General features: G+C 37.2%; 1 protein-coding gene across 2 annotated transcripts in view; it reads right to left on the bottom strand.

Annotated features, from left to right (window-relative positions):
• Window positions 1-7,925: 7,925 nt before the first annotated feature.
• pde3a (phosphodiesterase 3A, cGMP-inhibited) overlaps window positions 7,926-20,682 on the bottom strand; it is a 164,074-nt gene continuing 151,317 nt past the window's right edge. For both annotated transcript variants that reach the window (XM_079817227.1, XM_079817228.1), the window contains exons 15-16: window positions 13,094-13,355; window positions 7,926-11,154 (exon numbers count right to left, since the gene is read on the bottom strand). In XM_079817227.1, coding sequence (XP_079673353.1) covers window positions 10,769-11,154; window positions 13,094-13,355 — 648 coding nt within the window. In that variant the 3' untranslated portion in view covers window positions 7,926-10,768. The remainder of the gene's footprint in view (window positions 11,155-13,093; window positions 13,356-20,682) is intronic.

Raw genomic sequence — 20,682 nt, 5'->3', positions numbered from 1 at the left:
ACAAACTTCCTTGAAATCGGGTCTCTATCAACTATCAGTTAATGATTATACTCAGTACATATGAATGATATTCATTTATAGCTATATAGTGCATAATAAAGCATTTATCACTTGATAAACTGTTAATCAATTAATAAAATATAATAGCATCTTAAGTAAATAATTGTACATTACATTTCTTTTTTTAAATGAAATATTTGGTCATTTAACACTGAATTTAACACGTAATAATATTAAAGATGATTGTGAATACGAAGTGTGCCACACAAGTCCTGAAAAGTGAAACCAAAGCGTTTTGATCGCCCCCATGTGGCTAGTCCAAGTATAGCTCTGTGTAACCCAATGGGACGTGAGACAAACTAAACAGTCAAATTACACCTCAAATACATTGGTTTGTGTCATTATAGGCCGTTTTTATCACGCTGATGTAAGTTCAAGTGTTTTTTTTTAATACGTTTGGTTTTAGTTCGTTATTTGATGCAATAAAAACTTTATGATTTTATGACAGCTTCTCTGATCGAACTAGTCACTGAGGCATCAACTGACTTTTTTCAGGATTTTGGGGAGGAGATTGGATTTCCATAACTGTTTATTTCACGATAACATAATGAGTAGTCCTGCAGTAAATTGTACTAACCAATTCTGCGGGAGTGTGGGCGGGGCCTTGACACAGCGATCACGGTCACTACTGCGCATTCAGGTCCCGAATCAACGCAAGATTTCAGTGCCATTATGGGACATTGGCGGCTTATGTAGGGTAAGTGCAAATGCATGTATAAACGAAGATATCTTAATTCTGGTATCTGTATGCTATGCTAGTACATAAGCTAACCAACACAGACATTAATGGTCATTATAACGTAATTCAAACAGCATTTATCATAACATGATTTTAAAGGAATTGTAATCAGGCGCTAAAGAGAGTACCTATTAAAAGTAACTTGAGCCAATGGGGGTTCTAACAGAGACCTGATATCGAGGAGGACCTGATTTGTCACTTCACCGCCATTAAAGCTGCAGTACGGAATATAATGTCTTTTGCGCAAAAATGTCTTTCCACTGTTGTTTTGTTTCAAAACAACAGTTTTAAAGTAAATAATGTTACAAAATGTAGGGAACACAGACAGTCGACATAAAGGTGCGTTTACGCAAAGTCGAAATATTCCGACTTGTAAAAAGCGTTCACGTAGAACTCTTAACTACAATTGGTAAACTTCGACCTCGATCACCTGACTTCTGCAGATTCGTTTTAGCACTGATAGTGTGTCATATGGTGTGTGTTCAAGTCCTCATGGGAATTTTCTGTTTACGAGGTGGGAAAACGTGTTGATGACATCGGGTACATTAAAGTCACTTTCGCTGGAGGGGCGAAGTCCATTGACTTCCATTCATACGCATGCAAGTGCGTCAGACAGGAAACGTAAGCTCATGCGAAAAGTTTCGCTGTATTCCAAAGTTCAAGTTTGGTGAACTCTGACCTGCGAATTTGCATCACGTGAGGACGTGTGACTGGTAGAACATCGATTGGTCACGGCTCAACCTATAAGCAGAATTTAAAAATATATATATTTCGAGTAGATTGATATTTTATATATTATTAATCGTTATATGTTGAATAATACATGTTTATAAAAAAGTCACGACCATTACAGTGTCCAAAGAAATTTCGCATGCTCAAAGTCTAGTGTGACCGCGGCTTAAAGGCCAAAGTATACTTCACTTTTTACACGCACGCAAGGGTCAGTGAATATTGCGCACGACACAAATTTTGTCATCAGAATAGTTACATGCATACTGAACGCACACTGCCGGATTTTTGTAACCGCGCGTACTTTGTACGCCCAGGTCGCACATGCACATTTAAGTTTTATGCAGTAATTAAATGGGCGAGAGATTACACAAAACTTAGATGAACATCTGTGTACGCATACAAGTCAAAACTTTGCAAGGCTGTGCGTTTATCTGGGCCCATACGCGAAACAAAAACAAAGTATACTTAAAGGTTTTAGATGGCGGTGTACTCTCTTAATTAACTACACAAAAATACAGCAAGGTTTTTAACTACAAAATGAAGAACAAAGAGCATCAGGTGTACTTTTGCTTATTAATCAATTAAAAGCGACATTAAACTTTATTGTTACATGTTAAATTGCAATGCTATCATATTAACTTGTATACAGAAAAGCCTAACAAATACCTTTAAGTACTATTATACCGCGATGTTTCACACTGACACGCCCCAAAATAGTATACATCGGTGAATATTCCGAGCTTCCCACTCGTATTAACGACATTGTGGTCATGTGCGTTCAACTTGTAAATACGATCTTTCCGACATGACTTGAATACGCATCATTTAGATGAACGTCTACTAGTAGTAGAAAGTAACGTGTTGTCGTCTCGTAATTGTGAACACTATGTCTTACCTGTTTAGAAAGAAAAACGCCATATCTGGATTGGTTTTAAATCCTTCCTTTGAAGTCTCGGAGTTATCCCGATCTCCGAAAAGCAGTCCGATGTTCATTTGAGTGGCATATGGTTTTGTTGTCACCTTTCCTTTTTGCTTGTAAACTGTTCTGAACGAGGCTTATTTGTACAACAAATGCCTCCTCAGGTGGTTGTTTTTTAAACAATCCATTGTGTTGTTCGTTTGTCATCATGGCTATCACAAATATTAAGAAAACTCCCGCCGCACCAAACACGCGCTGACGGACTTTTTCCTCTCGGACGTGACATCACTGCGCACACACTAACGTGACACTGACATTTCCCGCGATATCCGACCCACTGCTTTAATTTTAAATCATTATTTATAAGCTTACCGTTGTGAATCGTGGTACGGCAATGAGACATTTTTTAAACACAAATTTTTAAAGCACTTGCTCAATATTATTTTAACCAAAAATATCCCATGCAGCTTCTTTTTTTTACTTAAATGTGTAATGACATTTTCCCCCCCAAAATAACCACTAGATAAAATCAAGTTTTTGTTGTTGCTATGGACTACGTTGACTACCGCTAAGCATACACTGGTGGTGACATACCTGCGAGAAAACAGATTTCACGTTAAGATATATAATTTAAGTTAAAATTAAAAGCTTTTTTGCAGAACATCACACCCAAATAGCACACGTACATCGCGGAGACGTCTGTGAAAGAGCGTAGCGTCTGATTAAGATCGCATTCCATTTTTATAGTTCGACTGTTTTATATATGATATCAGAAGAGCAAGGCCTGTAGTTAGGGATTAGCTACTTGTTATTTAAGGAAAATATAATTATTTTCCAGAATGACAATGTTTTATTTTTCTCTCTAACAGTCTTGGGGCTTCCCACTATCATAAATACTGTAGTTAGCATGTTTTGAACATCACATTCTTTGATTTTCCATTAAATGTAATCTAACTAGGTGGTTAAATTAAAATATTTGGACTTTATATTTAAAAATTACCTCACATTAGCATCAGCTAGCTAGTTAGCCAGCCAGTTAGCATCAGCTAACAATATATATGTTCATTAATAAATGGTTCATTAATACATTTTCATATTTATTTTGGCTTGTCTTTTTAATTTCAAGCTAAAACATGCTTGTACTCTGATTTTGCTGTAAACATATAGCCTAAAGCAAATTGCTTTGTCAGAGTGGGGGCATTTTACCCCACCTGTGTATGAATTACATTTTTGGGAAAACTGTATTTTTTTTTATACTTGGTTTATAATTTAGGTCATTATCGCTAACTAGGATAACTATTCTAGACACATTCAACTTTTGTTTTACGTTTTCCTCGACTCTAAATTAGAAAATAATTCAGATTCCGATTTTTCTGGTAAAGTGCATAGTGGTTAAGAGAACAGAATTTACATTTACATTTATTATGGCAGATGCTTTTATCCAAAACAACTTACATTGCATTCAAGATATACATTTTATCAGTTCATGCACCCCCTGGGAATCAAACCCGTGATCTTGGCCTTGCTAGAGCCACGCTCGACAGCTTGAGCTACAGTAAATTTCCGCTAAAGTGGTGAAAGGAACCACAATAATGACCCACATTACAGTAGCCTTCCTGTAGATCACATTGCAAACAGAGAATAAAGCAGCGAAGAGATATGGGGTGAGCTTTCCTTCCGTGCAATGCAGCGAGATGTGTAAGTGTGCGTTACACACACCTCAAGCTGTAGGAAATTCACACGGATGCCAGGGACACGACTAATCGCGAGGTACGTCTAAAAAGCTGACGTTTAGAGGGCTGATTCAGAACATTGTGGCTGTCAGCATAAAAAAAAGAAAACTACGGTTTTAGACAAATCCGCTACTAATGAGTTGAAAGCAACACGTCCCTCAAGCCCTGTTCGTAATCCACTTATATAAGTGTCCTTTCTCTTCGTTCTTTGAGAACACAATCAAACAATGTGCCATGATACTTCACGCTGAACGCCGGCTTATTTGTTGAACTCTGTTCACCGCTTCGACATCAAGTTGGCACGCGCCCTAAACATAGTGATTTAAATGAGCTTGGTGAAGTTGAGTGCATATTGTATCCTGCTTCTTCCGTCTCTGTTTTGAAGTCCATGCATCTATCCATCATAAAAGTGCTCCATGTGGCTTCGCTTCAGAAGGCCTTTATTAACCCCCCGGAGCCGTGTGGAGCAGTTTTATGATGGATAGATGCACTTTTATTGACTTATTCACTGCCATTATAAAGCTTGGAAGAGCCAGGACTTAACATAACTCCGATTATATTCGTCTGAAAAAAGAAAGTCGTAAAACACCCAGGATGGCTCGAGGGCGAGTAAATCATTGGCTACTTTTCATTTTTGGGTGAACTATCCCTTTAAGACCTGGCATAATGGGTGTGGGGATCTTACCTTGACTTCGATTGAGACAGGAGCCATTTTCTAGACAACAACTGTATACAAGTTTTTACCCTCGGAAACCTTAGGGGTGAAAATCAATGAAGCAAGAAATAAATAATTAAGAACACGGAGACATTCGATACCACAGTATTTCACTCGTATTATTAAACTGTATTCACATTACAACATCCACAATGTTCAGCTTGTGACAGGTTCTAATAATCTCAATATATATTTTTCTGTATGTTACATTATACCAAGAGGCACTTCCAGTAAGTCTGGCAATAGAGGAGCTACAGTATAGTGTCTAAATTACAAAACAGTAAAAATAAATAATGTTTATCTAAAAGACTTCTGTTGTCGTTTTCATCTTTTTCGTCCCTTTTTTTGGCTTTGTTTTTGTTTCGTTTCATTTTTAACCTGTACACAATATCGTTTTGTACAAAATGGAACAACAATCAGCGATAAAATGAATATTTCACTTTACGAATACTGGTGATTTACACAGTTCCCCTTTCTATAGGTATTGCTACATGTGTTAAGTGCAAGATACAAGTGAGAAGAAAAATAATTATTTTGTCAGTGAAGTGCCGACTAAATATATATATATAAAAAAGTACAAGTCTCATTTCTCTTTCTCAGAGAGGTGTAAAGCTTGTTTGGTTCTCAAGGTGAACGAAACGGGTGCCACACGGTTATCAGACAGCTGAAGATGAAGGAACGAGCGACGAAGAGGAAAAATATCAAAACCATCATGACGTGCAACCTCTCCCGGGAAAAAAAAGAAACTAAACAAATCTGGAGGGATGCGACCCAAGTCATCGTGCATTTCTGCAATACCTGTGCGGGTATTTGAGCTGAACTGTACAGACTGCAATATATTTCACTCCTAGGGGCATCTGTTATGTGTGAAAAAGAAGAATTTAGTCAAATGACATTATGAACATAATGTGGTTTGTCCAGGAGCCACCAAACGCAGATCAGAGCTGAAAACCGACCAATGAGAGGCACGTGTAGGACAGGGGCGCATGCTGCCATGCCAACACACACACGCACACACACACACACACACGCGCAAGCACATCAAAATGTGTAGGATCGCTGGCTAATTCCACAGTTTTTGTTAAGTCTCTCTGAATACTGTCTGGGCGGAAGCAAATCTGAAATAATGGGCCTGTCTTTGATGATTCTGGGTTTGAAACACTAGCAATGACCTTTGATCGTCAAAAGACTCGCAAGCAAGCCAATTCCCAACATGTGCCCACCGCTCTTATGCAAATCACTTGGTAATGACATACATTTTTCAAACAGAGTGGGCCTCCCATCATCCAACAGTAAGATGAAGAGCCCAGCCATATTGCATAATAGATTCTTCCATAATGTCAAACTGGGAAATAATGTGTTTAGGGGGATTTGATATTATCAGTTCAATTTATTTCGGGAAATATCCCAGCTAACAGGGAACGTTCTGGCAAGGTTCTCTCAAAGTTCTTCCAGTAATAGAGCATTAACGGTGCACTATGTAACATTTTTGCAGTAAAATATCCAAAATGTTTTCAACTATTTGCAAATCGTGAGAAATTGCTATTTTAACCAAGGAACCGGGACGTGTGAGGGAGTCAATGACGTCATATCTGCGTTCCCCTCAGTTTCCGGTTTTATTTTGCAGAAACGCTTTACTATCACTGCAGTGTGAACAAGTGTCATAGCAGCCGCCGAGTAACGTCATTTTCAACACACTCAGATGTATCTAATATAATAAACAGAGCTGCGTTACCTCATACTCATGACCAGAAAAGCGGAAGTGTCATAATAAAAGTCCCGCTGCTCGCAAGGCGTGTGTTGCGTTCATCTTATCAACAATCGCTCCAGCGGTTCCTCAGCTCCACAACACTCGCTCCTGCTTCTGCTTCACACTACAGTAACATTAATAATCACATCCATGAACATGATTTCTGCCGATTTCTGCCGATTTTCTTTCCCACTGGCTGTGAGTTGAAGACCACATGTCCCAAGATTCTGCGCTCAAACGTGGCGTCATCAAACTATGCCTTTGTTTTGAATAGGCGACCTCTAGAGGACAGAAAAGTTACATAGTGCACCTTTAATAGAGCATTCGTTCTAAGTTATTTGGTCTATGATCATGTTCTCAAAACGTTAGCACAAAAACAATATTTATATACACTGTAGTGTAAATCCGAATATATTGGCAAAACTAAAAAAAAAATCGAGATAATCCGTTACATCAAATTTTTTTAAGTTAAAAAATTCAGTTTAAGCAGAACTGGCAGAATTTTTTAATTGCTCTTAACGTAAAATATTTGAGTAAGCTAATTCATACATTTAACTTAAAACTTAAAACATTTTTAGTAGTGGAAATTTGACATTAATCTAACAGAAAAATCATTACATAACTTCATTTTAGCATTTACTCTCCCTTTCGAGTGTCATTGCAAAGCATGCTGGGAAATAGAAATCCCAGCCTAGTTTCAGTTAAATTTAAGTTTGTCTAAATTAAAAGTTCACAAAACTCAAAACAATTCAGATTATTTAAAATTTGTCCGTTTTGTGAACGCAAAAGAAAAAGAAAGTTACAAACACTCATAAAAGTTCATTTGATTGAACTCATTTGTTTAATTTAAGTTGGCTCTACTCAAACCAATTAATCCAAACCAATTTTGAGCGTTAGGCTTTACAGTGTATCGTTCATGGAACTCTTTTCCCGGAACGTTTTTAAATGTTACTTGTAACGTTTGCAAAATGATCAAATGCAATGTTCATATAACCAAGAAAAAACATTTAATAAACCGGACGTTTCGAACGATTAGAGACCATTTGATATTTATGTTATCTGGGATAGAGCGAGAACAACTTTGATGCATGACGTCCACAACAGTGCACAGATCCTTAAAAGCCAGACCTTTCACACTTATCCATACATTATTGTGTTTTATATTCTATTTTTTATTATGAGAACAAATTCAAAATGGCAAACTAAAGTGATGCAGCAAGTACAACTACTATCTGTTATTGCAGTGGACAGTAACGCTCTCAAAATGCGTTATTTTTGGAAAAAGACTGGGATTTAATTTTTTTTCTTTTTTTTAAAAAAGGGTAATAAAAACATTAAGACTATTATTTGTGATTTAATAAATCATGCACCAAAGGGTTAATATCTCTGGCCTGGGGGTTACAAATCTACGGCCTAATGCAGAATTATAATAAAAATGGCGCCATGTACAAATAAAAAGTACTCATACTGCCGCCACACACACACACACACACACACTCACAAGCACACATGGCCTATACATGCTCCTCCAATTACTAAGAAGACCAGTTACAGCAGGGCTGTCCAACCCTGCCCCTGCAGGGCCACTGTCCTTCCACTTCAACCCTAATTAAACACATCAAGGGCTGTGTCCGATAATCACCCCTTATTCCCTTAAATAGGGCACTATATGAGGCGACAGTTATTTTTAGTGGTGTCCGAAACCATAGTGGACGCTATCGAGTGCACTCATTCAATCCCATAATGCACCGCAATAAGCTAGAGAATACCCACAATGCACTGTAAGGGACGTGCCGAACAAAGTCCCGTATTTGACCAGAAGATGGCGTCTGTGGGTGAATCATCCATCCATCCATTTCCCAAACCACAAAAAATTAAATTATTAATAACTAAATGTTCACCTTTTGATTGGTATTGTTGCCTCTAGTAATTATGTGTCTGATTTTTAATTTACAACATATTTTGGGTTCATTTTAAGCCAGCCATATAGTCATTTTTAGACGATAGTTCAACTGCCCAGCACGTTGGTCAAACATTTAACCCAACCACTGGGTTTGTCCATTTTCAACCCAACTTGGATTGTTTTTAACCCAGTGAGTGTACAGTGTAATATCATACAGGTCTAAATTACTTTTTAATTGATTATTAAATTGTTTAAGTTAAGGTTTCCATGACAAGAGTTCATTACTACTGGAGATGCCAGTTTGCAAAGTTTCAAAGCGAAAATCTATTCAAAAGCGGCGGGACTAGTGTCCAAACTCACTCACTCCCTCAAGTGGACTATATTAGTGGACTAATGTAGGGAACAGTGAATGAGGGTATAGGGGGCGATTTCCGACACATACTAGAAACCAGGCAGGTGTGTTGAGGCAATTTGGAGCTAAACTCTACAGGACAGTGGCCCGCCAAAGAGCAGCTTCAACAACAAAAATGGTGTTTTCATACTTAAGGGAGAATGGATTTGAAGTCATATTTGGCACACACACACACACGCTTGAGCTGTGTGATAGTTACACAGCAACAAAAAGAAAGTGCAATTGGAAACGCTACCAATGTACTGTACACATAGGGTCGGTATTGCTTAAATAATTGGCTGAACTACATTGCACCACGTTGCCTGATAATATTAAGGCTTACTCTGCATTGCGATCGAAGGGGACGTTTTTAAAGATGGGTCCAAATCACATGACCGCCGCGCTTTTAATTGGCTCTCCTTCAAAGTGACTGAAGGCATTGGACTCGGCCTGATTAAACATCGGACTGGAGGTGATTAAGCCCGCAGAAGTGTTTCATCTCGCCGTCACGAGCAATCTGCCTCGTTCGGGACATCAAAGGCGAGCGCGGACAGCCGTGTCAACCGGTGCCCGTATCTCACATGCGGCACATGGTCTCCGGGTCCGCTCATGTGAGAGGTACGGCATCCCCTGGGCTGAGGAGCTCGCAGTCACTCACATGCCTGCCTGCATTACGGCGGCGGCTGCGTGAGACGACTGTGAAGCATAACCACGGCCTTGTTTTGAGGGAGAACATGCGACTGCGGGGGAATGCGGGAGCCCGAGGCTCTCCTGTGCGCTCCAGTCCGCGCTTTTGATCAGTGAAACTTGCCAGAGCAGTTTAGTCGGCTCTCAAAACTTTACTAAGAAGCTTAAGTGCAAGAACAGACGGGGGGAGAAAAACGGGGCTGTCCGCAAAGTTTCGGAGAGCAAATGATAACGAGAGGAATGATGTGATGTGCTACATGTGTGTGTATATATATATATATATATCAAATCACCTGGTAAAACAACAATTGGGCTATTGTTTAAAAGGCCATTAAGAAATTACACTTTAAAAAACAACTAAAGATTCCCTTTGTCCTCACAAATCAAGATTCAAAAGATTAAAAAGTTGCAAGAAAGTCCGTAAAAACCAATGAATCCTTGTACCGTTATCCAAAAACAGTCTGATCCTGAGAAACGCAAGATCTCAGTTCATGGACGAATGGAATGCCGAGGGAAGAGAATGACGGGCATTCGGAAATGGGACATCTGCAATAGAAAGGACCTCTGGAAAGGAAAAGAAAGAGCAGTGACACCGCACGGGAACATATAGTGTAGCCTTTTCACAAATGCATGCTGTTTCTGGGACGTTTGCGTTCGTCCACTTGCGGATGATGGGATTGGTGAGCTGGCGAGAGTCATGGTGGATTGATTTCGCTTTCCCGACTTTGACACTAAGCTCCTCGGAAACGCTTGTCGAGGAGAAGGGACGAGCCTGCAAAACTTGTGTAGCTGCAGGTCACTGGGACCCCTGTCGTAGTTTGGGGGGTTAAGGTGCAGCTGGAGGTGTTTCGCCAGAAGGACTTGCAAAACTGACCAACATAACGTCTAGAAAATATAGGAAACCCCCCCTAGGAGAACCCTATGTCCTGGTCAATTCTAGCCTCAAACCTCACTTTACGGGAGAGTCTACCGCTAATAGTTCACCACAAACCCCTTCCCACCCTGTTTCCTTTAGGCACATGTTCCCCAAGCATCTACAGTGTTGTGTCTAAGTGATGTGCTGGCAACCATTTCTTAGGAGTCTCGCTTGCCTATAAAAAGCTTTCAGACAATGTTCCCGTCTAAAACCGGCAAGTCATTCATTCTGGATCCTTGTCTTCAGTTTCCTCTCGTTTTCCCATTAGCTCCGCATCGTCTTCTACAGTTGTTGTGTCTCGTTTCGCAGTCCCGTCTGCTTCCGCTACAGTCGCTCCATCTGTTTCCTCAGGTACAGGACTCTCCTCCTCCTCTGTCGACTCCTCCTCCTGGTCGTCTGTTGGCTCCTCCTTGCTCCCTGGCTCCTCCTCCTCTTCATCAATGGCTAGGATTGACTCAGGGGTGTTACTGAGGCATGTGGACTCCTCCTCCTCTTCGGTCTGGCTTTGGGACTCTTCTGCGATGACTTTCTTCCACATCTCATGGTTCTCCAGCAGGTGCTGGGTGATCGGGCAGAACACTTTCCGTCGTTTCTTGGGTGCTGGTTTCTCTACGAAAAAAGGAAATAAAGAGAGTGTTAAAGGGTTTGTCATACTAGCAGCTTTAAGTGATGATTTAGAGAAATGTTGCAAAAATAATCAATACAAAATTTGAATGGATTATTAATGATTGATTTGATTAAGTAATAGTAATATGATTAAATAAAAAAGCCAAAAAATATATAGTATTGAAAATACAGTTTCTAATTGATAACAGATTGAAGCTATGAATTGCATTTTTGAAGAGAAATGTTGCATGTAAAAGTAAAAAAAATCTAATTAATCATTAAATAATTTACTTGATTAAATAATAATAATATGATTAAATAAAAAAATATGCAAAAATATATCTTATCGCTTTATATATATATATATATATATATATATATATATATATATATATATATATATATATATATATATATATATATATATATATATATATATATATATATATATATATATATATATATATATATATATATATATATATATATATATATATATATATATATATATATATATATATATATATATATATATATATATTTGGGCTGTCAAAAGATTAATCGCGATTAATCTCATCCAAAATAAGAGTTTGTGTTTACATAATATATGTGTGTGTACTGTGTAATTATTATTTATATATAAAAACACACACAAGCATGTATATATTTAAGAAAAATGTATTATTTTTATATATATAAAATATTTATATTTATATATAATATAAATTATATAAATGTATATACAGTATATACATGCAAATATTTCTTAAATATATACATGAATGTGTTTGTATTTATATATACATAATAATTATACAGAGTACACACAAATATATTATGTAAACACAAACCTTTATTTTGGATGTGATTAATCACGATTAATCTTTTGACAGCCCTAATATATATATATATATATGTTGTATTGTAAATACAGTTTCTAATTTGACTAACAGCTTATTAAGTTATGAATTACATTTTTGTAGAGAAATGTTGCATGTAAAAGTAAAAAATAATACATAAAACATTCTAAAAACAAATTAATTAAACAAAAAAAATGCAAAAATACAATTTATCATTTTATTTAAAAATATATAGTATTGTGAATTACAGCTTCTTATTTGACTAACAACTTTAAGTTATGAATTCGATTTTTGTAGAGAAATGTTGCATATAAATGTAAATAATTATAAAAAATAGACATGCAACGTGTCTGCTTAACCCTATGAAAAACGGCTTTTTGAAAAAGCACATTATGTTATGAAAAAGTAGATATTTAAACACAATAATGTTGTGTGTGAAAGAGGATATTGTGAAATATATTAAACAATAAATGTTCTGTTTTAATGGAATTTTACAAAATGAATAGATACATTTATTTATTTATTGATTTAATTATTTAATTAATAATAATTTAATTATTTCAGAATAAACTGGTACATTTAAATTGCTTTTTATTGAATTCGTTATTTATGTAATTATTTCATCTTGAGTAATTTGGTATCCACATAAATCATATTTAATATTTATAAAATAAATAAAAGACAAATTAATTAATTAAATAAATGCAAATACATATTTGATCTTATATATTTATTATATGATATGATATGATATATGATTGATATATGATATATGATATATGATATGATATGATATATGATATATGATATTATATATGTTCAGAAACATTTTTAAATTCAATTTAGTCTAATATGTCTATGTGAAATGGTTCTACCGATTGGGCAATCAGAGCAATAAAGACTGTGATCATAATTTATGATAAATACGGCCAGTATATGAGCCCTTAATACAGTTATGTTCACAGTCACACACCTGGAAGTAAATGCGGTTGGCAATCCCAAAAACTGACAATGTAGCCTTATTTCGATCGGATATTGTACTTGATCTGCAAATTATGAGAGGGAGAAAAATGTGAACTCACGGGAAAGCTCTGAGCTGGTGGAGGAGTCTTCCTCCGGTGAGTCTTCCTCCTCCTCCTCTTCATCCGTCTCTTCCTCGGCATCCTCGCCCTCTTTGGGCTGAGGGTTGACCCAGTGCCCAGGCATGAGGGCAGCAGAGTCATAAGAGTTGCAGAGAGGCCCGACGATGTGTGTGATGAAGGACTCCTGTAGTTTGGCCAACTGGGGTGCCGTGCGGTCCATGAAGGGGCTTATGGGAAGGCCCAAGTTGGACTCTTCATCACCCTGAAACACCAGAATGAAGTAAGTTAGTGCTCTCATAATTAACGAATGCGATACATTTTTTCAGTTTAGTGTGTTAAAATGATTTAACAATTAATGCAGCATCCGTTTTTTTCCCTTCATCATTTGGCTAGTGTTACATTATATGATCATGCTCTTATTCATGCAAATGCTTTTAAACCATTCAAGCGCAAAAAGACACAAAAGAGAAGGCAGTGCATTTCTGGGAATCTCCTTTCTATGTGATGCACACACACTCGAAAGCCGCTTTAGACCACGCTTGAACGGACAGAACAAAACAAAATAAGCCAAAATTAACGTTTTGTCGAGTGTCCTCGCACACACAGTCTTAAATGAGTTAAATTAAGTCTTAAATTAATATAAAGAGTTGTGAGAAAATGCGATGTGTGTCAGATCCGCGTCATGTGCTTCAGCTCTTAAAGTGACAGCAGCCTATTAAACCTTCTGCTGTCTGTCATTAAAGTCAATCAAAGAACAAAAGACAAAGAGAAAATCACTCTCACACTGCTCTTGACTGAATAACTTCAATAAGGATTCATCGATTTAAATTATAATTTATGCAGTATAGACGTGATTAACTTTGATAACTTTATTCAATTTCTGTTTGTATCCTACCTGTTAGACCGACCTGAACCTAATTTTAAAGCACTGTTTGAAAGTTTACATGGGTAAAAAAAAAAATTCTTGTGCATTTTAACAGGGCAAGTAAGGTAAAAGTGACATTTATTATATGGGCTTATGCAAAAATTGTTTTAAGTTCACTTGATAGTATTTTTTTTAAAGCCTAATGAATGTTAAAATTCAGCTTTCAGTTATACTGTAATGCTGAACACCTATAATTAATGGCTGAAATTTCATAGAGACCGATTCAATATCAATAATATTGATATCGGTGATGCTTTTCATAAAAATATGCCATTAAACAAATATTTAAAATATGGCTACTGTCTTTGTGTACTTATGTTAATCCGGCCCTGGCTGCATACACCCATTTTTATGATCCAATCAATTCCCAATAAATAATTTGTAATAGAAAAATCAAGTTCTGTCCACATTAGAGAAGTATTCTGCCGTGCAAAGGCAAAAGACCTTAACTTCAATTTTGGTCAAAAATGAGTTATTGCCATTTTTGGAACAATCAGTTTTTATCATGTGGAAAAATATCAATTTTGAGTCAATTTTGTTCTTTTCTGCTAAAAATAGGATGCTGTTTTTCCCATAACTTCCAAAAGCAGAGGGAAAGCAAATTTTACCAACGTTAAGATTTTTGCCGCGCTGAAGTTACGGTGTTATGCCTATATGTAATTGAAGCACTTTTGCCACACCCATAAACTTAAATAAAGTGAAAATAAATATAATAGGTTTTTCTGGAGCTCCTTGGTGGTCAGAAACCTCAATGAGGTTGAAGAATAGGGATAAATTAAGCCCCTCTGTGGACTGATTTCCGGACTCTTGTGATTCTCTATCTCTCTCACACACACGCACGCACACACACACGCACACACACACACGCGCGCACACACACACACACACACACACACACACACACACACACACACACACACACACACACACACACACACACACACACACACACACACACACACACACACACACACACACACACACACACACACACACACACACACACACAGATGTTGGGTTTTCATGTTTTATGGGGACTTTCCATAGGCGTAATGGTTTTTATACCGTACAAACCGTATTTTCTATCCCCTTACACTGCCCCTTCCCCTAAACCTACCCATCACAGGAGACATTCTGCATTTTTACATTGTCAAAAAACATCACTTAGTCTGATTTATAAGATGTTTTCCTCATGGGGACCAAAAAATGTCCCCATAAGGACGAGGATTTCGGATATTGCCATCTTTGTGGAGACATTTTGTCCCCATAATGTAGGGATTACCAGTCCACACACAAACACACACGCACGCACGCACACACACACACACACACACACACACACACACACACACACACACACACACACACACACACACACACACACACACACACACACACACACACACACACACACACACACACACACACACACACACACACACACAGCCAAAATACATCAGCATTTTTCATTTTATTCTCCTCTTAACATTCTTTCGTTTCATTTTCTTGTTAATTTAATACATTTCTTAAAATCAGTTTGTATTTAGACTCCCTTCTTTGTAAACTGTCATAAACTGACAATATATCAAGACAATCAATCCTAATCACGTCAAATTTGTGAGCAAGAACTGTATATTATGTACATGCATGTGGTACTAAATACATTTTCCATTCTGTCCAGTTTTTTCATTAATTCTGGAAAACATACACACAATGTCATCAGATATAAGCATATTCCTATATGTTTTTTGTCAGAAAAGGGTGAATGGTATTTGAGAAACGACGTCTACATATTACTGGCATAGCCAAATCAAACCTTTCAACTGTAAGAAATATATGTGGAAGGTTACTTTATTAACCTCTTAAAGTGTTATTTTACTTCAATTAAGTACAATGATAAAGTTTTAAAATGATCCAGTACAGTTGTAGCCTCATTATTTTTTATTTTGTAATATTCTATTGGTGTAATATTAAGCCTTACTAGACAGAACTCACTAAATGTTATTTTAAGACTATCATTGTTATCATAGAAATGTTTGTATAGAGTGATAAAGTCAAAATGATCAATAAATTAGAAGTTAAGGTTTTTTGCTTTTGTATGACCCATTATTGTTTAGCAGATAATGCAAAGGCAGAACACAGTAACTTCCGAATAAGGGTCAAAGGTCAAGTTTGAGCTAAAAAAAATTTTAAATGTAGATAAATATATTAATTATGACAACTACTCTGCAAATGTTCAGCGTCCTACCTGTCATACAATTGGCTGGACAACAAAAAAACTTTAAAGTCATTTTTCCCAGCTTCACACTCTGGTGAGTTAAACCTCTTAACCGGATTGAGGACGCACTCGTCCTCAAGCTTTATTTGTTTAAATTAGCTCAAATGACTGTCAGATGTAAGTAATTACAAGTGACAAACTTTACATCATTTAAAAGATCTAAGAGTCAAGCTTCCATTTTTACCTCTGTTTTATTCTCAAAGTCTTATAGTGACAGTAATTTGTTAATATGTGTCAGGAGTTATGAATATGAAAACCGCGTCGGTACTGTTTGATTGTAATAAGAGCCTCAGCTGATCTCATTCATAAAAAAACTCCTCTATTCTCCTCACGAAGACTCGCGACAAATCAACATCCCTCAGGGCTTTTAGTTCAAAATTGTGCAGATGAGGAGACATATTGATAGATTCTCATATGTCTGTGTCAAATTTCTAAACAGAGGAGTATTTTTTATTCAATACTTCCTCAAAATGCGCAGATGTAGCCTAATCATGAGCGATTGAGTCTCTTATGTGTTGTTTTCAATTCATCCTGGCAGTCGGAGGGCGCTCTGTGCACATGTAGTCCATATTTGGTACAGACAGACGAAGAAGATACCATGTGCCATAATAGAAGTCCATAATAAAAGCTTCCTGAGATCGAGAAACATGCAAATAGAGACATTTGAAGACTAATAAACACACATTCGCTACGATGTATGGTTTGTCTGTGTTCATGAGGCCAAATGAGACCACAGAAGGTTATTTAAAACATCCCACTTGTGATATAAAGTAATTTTGGAGAAAAAACATGGTTTTAATCTTTATTGTATTTTGATTGTGTGTTAAGCTAACATGCTAGCTAGCCAATGCACCTGCCACCTGGGCAAATACGTTATTTTTATTAATAATTTTGAATAGACTGAAATTAAAAACCAGCTGAAATGTTTATATTGTCAACAACGGCATTTGAGGCACTTTAGAAGGTGAAGTGAGAAGTTTGATCATAAATGAGGTTTGATTAGAACAGTTTGAATAGAGAGTCGTCAGTGATTACAATGAAGACAAAATAATTAAGATTATAAGAGCCATAACCAGGCCAGAGAGGTGTGAAAGTGTTCTGGGGAGACTGGAACTGAATGGGCAGTTTGCACCTCAAAACAATAGAGACAATAAACTGAATGGTAGCTCAGAAGAGATGGCAATAAACATCAGTTCACATTTTAGAGAAATCTCAAAATAAAATCATATGACATGATCTTGAAAAACATTTAATACAATTCAGTGTTTTAGACTTATCATCTTCAGATTTGAAATATAACATGTGGCTTCAGCTGTAGTGCACTTCTAGATTGCTAAAATGCCAACTTCAGTTTTATTTTCATAAAGATATTTCATTCAAATATATTTCTAATAACTTTACAAAACTTTGAAGCTTATTATAGCTATTTTTGATTATGAAAATAATTCTAATTTTGAATTTACAGTAAACTGCCAAGTGTCTGCTTTCAAATGATGCCATACTTATGACTTTAGTGCAAAGGAATCATTAACTGTAACAGTTTTAGTCTGATTATGCCATTTTTTAGGATTTTTTCAAAAGCGGGGGTGCAGGTTAACAGGTTAAGGACTTTTGCCTTTGTAGGGCAGTATTGCTTACAGATGAAACTAGTTTTCCTTCTTGGTTGCTACAATTGAAATCTTCTGAAGTAATATTGTTGTTCATCTGCAGCTCCTACAATATACGGTGGATGAAGAGCATCATGGGAGCTGATGTCACCAGAAAGCATTACAAGCATGTGAAAGGAAGTGATGTGCAAATACACATTTCATTCAGAAATGCTCCTCATTGATCCGATCTGATTGATGGCCAGTTTGAAGTTGAGCAGCTGTTCTATACTCATCCCTACCATCTATACCAAATAACGATATTACCCACAGTATGCTTAGTATATTCAAGCACAGCCGAGGAGTGACACACTTGATTGGATTTTTCCAGTTGAGGAAAGAAACATACTTCACAGACCTTCAACCGCTATAAAACTAGGTCAACCTTCCCATGGACGAGGGAAATACACCCAGGCACGCGAGGTCCGGGCTTTTTTAAAAAAAAATTATTTATTTCAGGTTACAGTACTGAAATAAGCAGGTTTAGATAAGCACCATATAGTCCGGCGTGAAAACATATGCTTCGCATAAACAACGAGAGCGGAACAAAAACAGGCAAGGTCTCGCGTTGCCATGGCAACCATGACGACATCGGCTGAGTAATGTATGTGCGCTGTGTTCTGTCAGGTGCTACTCAGAATGAATCATTCAAGAAACGAAACAGGGAGGGGGGAAAAAAAAAAACAGGCTCCTTTGAAGCAAATAATTTCTGGTCCTTTTTGAAATGCTCTGAATATGGCCAAGGGTGGTCATATGACGCTTTGTAGCTCTGTGACGGGGTCCCGACACAACTGGGTCATCCTCACTCTGTGTTCCTCACAATAATAGACACAGTGTTTTATTACTCATCATCGCTGGCATCCAAACATGCCCTTGACTCTCTGAGAGACGCCATCAGAAGACGTACATCCTGAACATGCACACATGAAGTACTGTAATGATCAACCGATGTACAGTAAAGCACACCACTCCGGAAGTAAAAACTCCATTAATTTTGTCCATAGGGATTGATTTTGAACAGTTAAACCTTTAAAGACAGCCCGACTGTGAGCTACGCAGAGGTGGACAAAGTACACAACTCCATTACTTGAGTGAAAGTAAAAGTACTACTAGTCAAATATTACTCCGTTACAAGTCAAAGTTGTTAAAAACTATTTTTACTTAAGTAAAAGTACAGAAGTACTTGCTTTTAAAAGTACTTAAGTATCAAAAGTAAATTTCCTTTTTTATGTCAATGCATTATTTTATTATCGTTGCATTGTTGTATAAATGCACGCTATGCCATGGTGGTTTAAGCCAGTCAGTGATGCTCCATACGACCACCTTCAACTAATTTAAATACTTAAAGGTGAACTATGTAGGATTTTTGCAGTAAAACATCCAGAAATCACTAGGCCAGTGTTATATATTTTGTTCAGTTGAGTACTTAGAATATCCCAAATGTTTCCAACTATTTGTTAATCGTGAGAAAATTGCTATTTTAACCAAGGAGCCGGGACGTGTGAGCTATGCGTTTGAGGGAGTCGCCTGTCGATTGCGTCATATCTGCGTCACCGTCGGTCTCCGGTTTTATTCAGTGAAACGCTTTACTCTCACTGCAAAGTGAAGAAGTGTCATAGCAGCCGCCGAGCGAACGTCATAACTTCCTTTTCAACACACTCAGATATATCTAATAAGATAAACAGAGCTGCGTTACCTCACACTCAGCACTGGAGAAGAGGAAGTGCCGCCGGCAACTGTGTCATAATAAAAGTCCCGCCGGCAACTATAACATAATAACAGTCCCGCTCTTCAATCGCTCCTGTGGCTTTGCTCAGCTCCACAACACTCGCTCCTGCTCTGCTTCACTACAGTAATGTTAATAATCGCATCCATGAACATGATTTCTGCCCGAGTCCTATCCTGACTGTTTCCCACCGGCTGTGAGCTGAAGACCACATGTCCCGAGATTCTGCGCTCAAACGTGGCGTCATCAAACTACGCCTTTGTTTTGAACAGGCGACCTCTAGTGGACGGAAAAGTTACATAGTGTAGCTTTAAAAGTTACAAAGCTTTTTACAAAGCTGCTGTCACTTTAAGGCAGAATGCACAAATCCAACACACTGATACACATCCGATATTCCCCCAACTGTTTAAGTTCACTTAAGACATAATCAACTTTGTTTGCGTGAATACCTCCCAAAATGAAAATTGACATTGTGTGTATTGGTCTGTTTAAGTGCGAAAAACACACAAAAGAAGCTCTATTCAGTACTCGTGCATCTCAGAGGCACATAAAAACAGACTGAACTGAGCTCTTTCATCATGCTTTTTCAGATTCATCCAAATGTCTATGCTTCTCTTTCTCCCAGACATTTACATTTAGCAAAAAAGAAAAAGAAAAAACTTTTAAAGAAGAAAAAAATCATCCACTGACTTGCAAAGCTGCTACCGAAGCGACTTTTGACTTCGAGGGCCTTGATAGAAATGTAGTGGAGTAAAAAGTACGATATTTGTCTTTCAAATGTAGTGAAGTAAAAGTAAAAGTTTCCCTAAAAAATAATACTTCAGTAAAGTACAGATACTCAAAAGGTGTACTTAAGTACAGCACTCAAGTAAATGTACTTCGTTACTGTCCACCTCTGGAGCTACGAGGTTGTTAATCGATTAGATTATGCATCATTACGTCTTTTTTTTTTCAACAATCGTGTTTAACAGTGGAATTCCTAGTGAAAACTACATTACCCATAATGCTGTGCAG

Source organism: Gobio gobio (assembly GCF_949357685.1).
Source record: "Gobio gobio genome assembly, chromosome: 5".
In the NCBI taxonomy this organism is placed as follows: Eukaryota; Metazoa; Chordata; class Actinopteri; order Cypriniformes; family Gobionidae; genus Gobio; species Gobio gobio.
Note: the sequence above shows the minus strand (reverse complement) of the source record. Positions and strands in the feature narration are given on the sequence as shown.